Source organism: Microtus ochrogaster, chromosome 1, assembly GCF_000317375.1.
Source record: "Microtus ochrogaster isolate Prairie Vole_2 chromosome 1, MicOch1.0, whole genome shotgun sequence".
Classification (NCBI taxonomy): Eukaryota; Metazoa; Chordata; class Mammalia; order Rodentia; family Cricetidae; genus Microtus; species Microtus ochrogaster.
Genome location: NC_022009.1, coordinates 118227158 through 118234464, shown reverse-complemented (window position 1 = coordinate 118234464; position 7307 = coordinate 118227158). Strand labels below are relative to the sequence as shown.

The 7307-nt window shown below is 37.4% G+C and overlaps 1 protein-coding gene across 1 annotated transcript in view; it reads left to right on the top strand.

Annotated features, from left to right (window-relative positions):
- Wdr49 (WD repeat domain 49) overlaps window positions 1-7307 on the top strand; it is a 100710-nt gene that overhangs the window by 54881 nt on the left and 38522 nt on the right. The window contains exon 9 of the mRNA XM_005344204.3: window positions 2474-2589. Within this exon, the coding sequence (XP_005344261.1) occupies window positions 2474-2589 (116 nt within the window). The remainder of the gene's footprint in view (window positions 1-2473; window positions 2590-7307) is intronic.

Genomic DNA, 7307 nt, shown 5'->3' with positions numbered 1-7307 from the left:
GACGCTGGTAACCCCTTCTTCTTCCTGTTTCCTGTTTCTGGGCATCGCGGGAACTTCGGTTGCGTGAGTGTGTTTTTTATATTAAAGTGGCGTTATCTTATACCAATTGGCCTGTATTAATTCGATCCACCTTCAAAAATTAAATAAAAAGACATTCCCCCCACCCCCACAGAAGCAGTCATGTGGTGAATTTTCCAGTAGGTACCAGCTGGGTGTCCTTAACACATTAAGTTCCTTAACTATCTACACAGCAATTGGGTTAGAGCTCACAGACTGAGGACTCAGTTCTAGTTAGTTGACTGCTTCAGAGCTGGAAAGAAAGTTGTAAGGACAGATTGGAATCTATGTCTTTAATCCATGTGCTTTAAATCCAAAAACCCCTCTTTGTGTCACACTTATTTGCAAGAGTATCTCACACAAATCAAGAAAACACTTCAGTATATTCACACATTTATTTAAAAGTATTTCGGATGATGCAGAAAAACAGGCAGTAGGAAAAGTCTGGAGAAAGGCATGTGGGCAGGGTGGTGTCTTCCTCTTGCTGGGAAACACTGTACTTCCCATGTCTGTTCCCTGTTCATCTCTTTAGAAACTCCGTAAGCCTGCTTCTTTGTTTCTCTTGCTTCATTTCTTGGACATGACTAACTGCATCTCTACTCACTGGTGAGCATCTAAACTTTCAGTTTCTCTCCCACAGATGCTGGGAGACCCTCATTCTCAAGTCTCTAAAGCCATGGTTTTATTGTAACCAGTCCTAGTTAGGATGCTGCTGCCAAGGTCTGCTTCCATCTTGAAATATAGTTTGACCCTTCTATCACAACTGTAGTGTCTCCCGTTTGTCTGGATGAGCAAATCTGTAAATACCCATCCCCAAGTAGATGTTTTCTGGTAAGAAATGATTTGGTAGTATTTTCAGTCCAGGCTCTCTTATTATAGGTGAATTTTCACTTGTACAAGTTGTAGACTTTGATGGTTGATGTCTTGTCCTTTTGGTATTTTTTTTCTATTGTTCCTAGGTAAAAAAAATATTTATCTCTTTAATGGCATTAATCTCTTCAACATTTATATTGTTTTTATGTCAAGTGCCATTTCTGCAAATTTGAATTCACTCAAAGTCATCTCTTCTCTGACCTTTTTTCCTCACATTGCTTTGATCTACTTTCTGCTTTCTCACGGGGGAACAAGAACAACGAGCAGCATCTGTGTCTGAATGTTATCTTCTGCCAAACAAATTATTCTATTATTTTTTTTTTGAAAACAAAATTTTTCCACACAATATATTCTGACCAAGGTTTTTCCTGCCTCATCTTCTTCCAGGTCCTCCTCACCTTTCCACCCTTTCAGCTCCACACCTCTTTTCTCTCTACCTTTAGAAAATAAACAAGCTAGCAAAAAACTAAACAAACCACAATGAAACAAAGCACAGAGAAAACAGCAAAAAACAAAGAAAAATCAGAAGAACATACCCATGCATACACACACAGTGACACAGGAGGCTAGTCATTGCTTTGAACACCCAGCCCCTCTCGTGTTCTCAGAACACAATGAGAAGGTTTCAGATTCTTTGCCAAATTCTAACATGAGTATCTTCTAGTCCAGTTCTCACTAGAGGTCCCGTTCTCTAACAGCTCATGAGCCTGTCTTCTACTATGCACATTTCTCTCTCAGCATTCTTTTTTTTTTTCTTTTTTGGTTTTTTGAGACGGTTTCTCTGTATTCCCTGTAGCTTTGGAGCCTGTCCTGTAAGATCAGGCTGGCCTTGAACTCCAGAGATCCACCCGCCTTTGTCTCCCAAATGCTGGGAGTAAAGGCGAGCGCCACCACTGTCCGGTTCTTCTCTCCACATTTTTATCCTGCAAACCTCACAGCAAACTCATCAGTTCTTAGGGCATTCTAGAGCATCTACACCCCGCAGCCCCAAACTTATCCACACCTCTTCCAAAATCCAGTCCCAAAGGACTATTCCCATGTGGTCAGGTTCATCACAGTGAGAGATCTATTTCTCGGTACCGATTTTCTGTACTAGTTACTTTTCAAGTTGCTATGATAAAATACCAGGCAGAACCGACTTTTCAAAGGGTCTATTTTGGGTCATGGTTTGAAGCACAGTGTTGGGGAAGCCTGAAGAGACTGGTCCCACCAAAAGTGCAGGCAGAAAACAGATGGATAAGTGACAATGTATCACCCATTTTTTTTTCCTTTTTGTTCAGCCTCGGCTCTCAGCCCATGAGATGAACATTTAGAGCACGTCTTCTCATGTGAGTTAGCGTTCTCTGAAAACACCCTCAGAGTAAACACTCAGAGATTTGCCTCCTAAGTGATTTCAAACTTCACACAATTGACATTTGAGATAAACTGACATAGAATGTAAACACTCATTTTTCACAGACTTTTCCTGTTGCACTGGTGTTTCACACACTGAAGGTATGCTCATGTTCCCATCTCACTGTTGGTTTTCATGTTTCTCTTCAAGGTGTGGGACTTTAATGGCTATTGTCACCACAGCCTAAATGCTGGGCAAGATGGACTTGTGGACATTTCACAGATCCTGGTTCTTAAGAAGACGATCCTGGTTGTGGGATGGGAGAGGTATGATATTCTTACGTAAAATATCAGAAGTGAAAATGAGGATGTTCTTATTTGAATCAAAATATAAAAGGAGACGAAAGAAGTCTCATTTGTTTCTGAGTCATTAACTTGTTGGTAGTCTAGGTAGGTGAGTTGGAACTGACTGGGTGCTTTGTGAATAAAATACTGCAAGATTATTCATCTTGGGTGACTAGGGCAGCCATGTGGGGCTTTCCTTTGGGTTTGGAAATCTGAGTATTATTTTAAAAGTTCCAGATAAATATATATATTATCATTTCATGAGTTTCCAAGTCTCTCCCATATCGTAAAGTCAGTAACTCTTACTGTTGTAATCACCTCTTCAATTGCACAGGAAATCTTTTATTTTTCTTTTGATACATTTTCATACCCTGCATCTCCAAAGGAATCCACGTATCTTCCACAAACCAATTCTACGAACAACAGGTTAGGCTCATCACAGTAGGAACCCTGTTCTTTGCTATAGTAGAGAAACTGACCCCTCTGCCAGCACCGTCTCCGAGCACTGGGGAAACACACCTCACCCACCATGCTCCGCCTTCCACAGGTGCACCTCTTTCCCGCCATTATTAGGACAATTATTTTTGTTTTCTTTACTTTTCTTGAGAGAAAAAAGGGATCATGGATTCATGGATAAGCACGTTTCTATGCCATTGCATAAACACCAGGAAAATTAAGTGTTTTAAGAATTTCTCACTTAGAATTTTGATACTTCATAAAACATTGCTGTATTAGGTAACTTGCCTGATATTGTTTGTTATATAATTGTAACTTTTATGGATGGCCTGAAAGTAGGCTTAAGACATTTTTAAATCAGTAGTGAATATTAGATGATTTTCCTCAATCATAGAACAGACATTTTTTTCAATTCTAAAACGATTATATGTGGACTGTTTTCAAAAGGAGTTTGATGAAAAAGGAAACATAGTTCAGATCATTCCACTTGATACTAAAGACCAATTCAATCATCCTTAGCTGGAAGGACAATGCTTTTTCACAGGCCTGGTATCAATCCTTATTCATTACCAAGTTACAACTCTTCAGCAGGCTGGGGCTCAGAGGTCTACAGCTAGACCATGGTTATGACTAAATTGAAGTCTCTAATCCCATGGAAGGGTGAGGTTATGGTATCCAGTTGATCCAGTTTACATTCCGAACAGAAAAAAATGAATTAAAACAAAATTCACAGACAGCATTTCTTTGCATTTTTAGATAGTCATAGTTAAAAATTAGCCTCAAAGACAGTATTTATGATTGCTTTAAAATTTAAAGTGTTTAATATGTCAAGTTATTGAAACGTGGCCTAAAGAAACATTTTGTGCTTTGGTATATGTTGGTGAGATGCTAGTTACTTACTATAACTAAGAGAAGATTTAAGAAGAGTAAAATGAAAGAAAATTAGATTCTTCTTTGTCTCCATTTTTTTCCATCTTTCTCAGAGTTGTCAGACTTGGGTCATTTATCTGTAGAATGCATTAAAGAATTATCAGCTATATTATCTAATATTTATAGATATGGATTTCCAAAATCTGTTTCCTTAGAAGCATCTCATTAGGACAGAGCTTTCATGAACCAGATAGGGTCCTTTCTAACTACTAGGCTTTTAGCTCATAAAGTCAGACGACAACTGTGTGGTTATAGCTGAGAAAATATGGCCTTGAAACCACTCAGCGTGGTTCAGTGATTAAAGAAAAAAAAGTAAGATTGTCAATCATCTTATCACGCTTTCTGAAAAATCCAGAGAGAGCCTCTCAGGTTAAGCTGAAGCTTTAACTTCAGGCTCTGTCTAGCTATACAGATTGGTTTGATAATTACACTCAGGATTGAGTAGAAATTGCTTTGACTGAATGAGGCACCTAAATACACTTGCTGGCTTATTTAGTTCATGGTGCTGTAAAGCAGTGGGTATTTTACATACATTATCGAATTTAATCTTTGCCTTCATCTTGGTAGGCAAGCAGTGTCTTCTAGGAGCCTTGATCTCTGCCTTGAGCTGTTACCTCTAAGCTCACTCATCTACTTTTTTACTAGATATCTCTCACCGAAACTCAAAATTCAGCATGTTCTAAACTGAACGCTTTGTTTAGTCCTTTCTCGGATTTTGAGCTTTGCTTCATGGCCACAGGCATAGACCGTCACCATTTTTATTGATTTTTCCTCCAATGCACAACCCAGCTGTCCTAAGTTTTTTTTTTTTTTTTTTTTAGTTTTTCGAGACAGGGTTTCTCTGTAGCTTTGGAGCCTGTCCTGGAACTAGCTCTTGTAGACCAGGCTGGCCTCAAACTCACAGAGATCCGCCTGCCTCTGCCTCCCGAGTGCTGGGATTAAAGGCGTGCGCCACCACCGCCCGGCTAGTTTTATTCATTTTATATCCTAAGTTTTGGACACCTGCACCTGTGAGTACTATAGCTGCATTCTTTAGAGCACCATGTCTGTGTGAATGAAGGCTGTAGCACTTTAATTTGCCCTTTCTGCTCATTTCCCAGTCTAAGCTTAATGAGATCATCTACACACCTTCAGGTCTTCATTTTTTCTACTATATCTAGAAATTCCTGTACTGTTTGTAAAATGGTGTTGATATTTATTTCTATTTCAATACTTGAACGTTCTTTTTCACAACTAGAATGGAGGAAATATGTTTTCCTCTTGTCTTTGTGCACATTATTCTTTTGTTCTTTGTTGAACCGAGGAATATTTATTACTAAGTTTTGTGTATAGCATTCATAAAATTATATGCACTCTATTAGCTATATATTCTAATACACTCCTAAATTAAAGAGATACTCTTATGGTATTTATGTGATATTTCTAATATATATATAAATGATGAGTCTAATATATATACAATATATATAAATATATAAATATCTGAATAAATTTAAATGGTATGTCTAATTCTAATCACACATATATACAAACATACTTACTGAATGAGACAAATCATTGCTTGTAAACAACAATAAATATAGATGTTAAAATTTACTCTGTCTTTAGAACCAGGGGAGAAAATGTTACCTTTCTTCTGTATGGGGGAAAATTGAGGCTTGAAGAGGTTATCAGACAAGGCAAGGTTACAAACTTGGTAGGTAGCTGAACCTATCCCATAGTCTATATTCTTTACTTCACTCTTAAAGTATTGGCAAATGGAACAATAAAAGCATGGTGAGGCACCACCATATGCACTCATACATTCATATGCATTATAGCTAATGACTGAGAAGTTGTTTGTTTCAATCAAAGCTAATACAACAGTTTCACATATATGAAGAAACACACAATATTGTTATCAACTTAACAACACTGAAATTTAGTCAAATATATTTTCGCTTTTCCTTCCCATAATATCTTAAAAGCTATGCCCAGATGGAAGCCACTAAGTTAGGAAATAGAGCATGTTAGTTATGAAAAACCATGATCCCTACTGTCACCAATTCCTATCTGATGAGCATATTTATGAAACACAAGGCTGGGAAGGGCAAATACTATTGTAAATACAGTCACAAACAAAGGAACTTAAAGAGGTCATGTTCTTCAAGAACCCAATAATTCATACCTGCCTATCATAATGAAAAAACCCCAATAAAAATTGACAGCATTACATTTTAAGTAAAATAGACTTGGAACAAAATGAACTGACAAGACGTCATTGGATCATTGCTCATATTAAAATGGGAAACTTCACTGAATGGCTGACTAGTTAGTTGTGTTTGCATTTGTTCAGTCTAGAAATGTGATCTGTACAGAGAGAGGCAAATCATCTGAATACAATGGTTCAAGATTTCAAATTGCCCTGAACCTATTTTCTTATGTACTTACAATGCATTAAAAATAGACACTTTCCTCTCTTTTTTTTTGTGTAGAGGAGAATCTGTGTCCTTTTTGTCAGCTGTACATAGGTATAATCAACAAATAAAAACAGTTAATACCAATATTTGAAGTATACAGGCAAATCTTCAATATTTGTACACACTGTGAAATAGTAACAATGAATTAGTATAACTATCACCTTATACATATCTGCTCACATATCTGAACTTTTGTTTATGAAAATTTTATCACCTTAAAATTTATACTTGTACAAATATAAAAAGTAATTCTTGCATACTATTTAAAATAATTCTGAAAATATTATTGATAGCTCACACTTTATACAGTCCACTATAAAAATATGTGCTTACTAAATAGTTATTTATATAATTTGATCATCCCCATTTTCTTCCAAATCTCAGTCTTCCAATTCCATATGAACCACATATATGTATATATGATGTTAGAAATTCTACAAGGTTATTAGGTCACTTCAGATTGATTTTTTCTTTTTAATTTATTTATTTATTAAAGATTTCTGTCTCTTCCTCCCCCCACCGCCTCCCATTTCCCTCCCCCTCTCCCAATCAAGTCCCTCTCCCTTGTCAGCCCAAAGAGCAATCAGGGTTCCCTGCCCTGTGAGAAGTCCAAGGACCACCCACCTATATCCAGGTCTAGTAAGGTGAGCATCAAACTGCCTAGGCTCCCACAAAGCCAGTACGTGCAGCAGGATCAAAAACCCATTGCCATTGTTCTTGAGTACTCAGTAGTCCTGGGAGAAGATCTTCACCAACCCCGCAACAAAGCTCTGATCTCCAAAATATATAAAGAACTCAAGAAACTAGACCGTAAAAGGCTAATCAACCCAATTATAAAATGGGGCACTGAGCTGA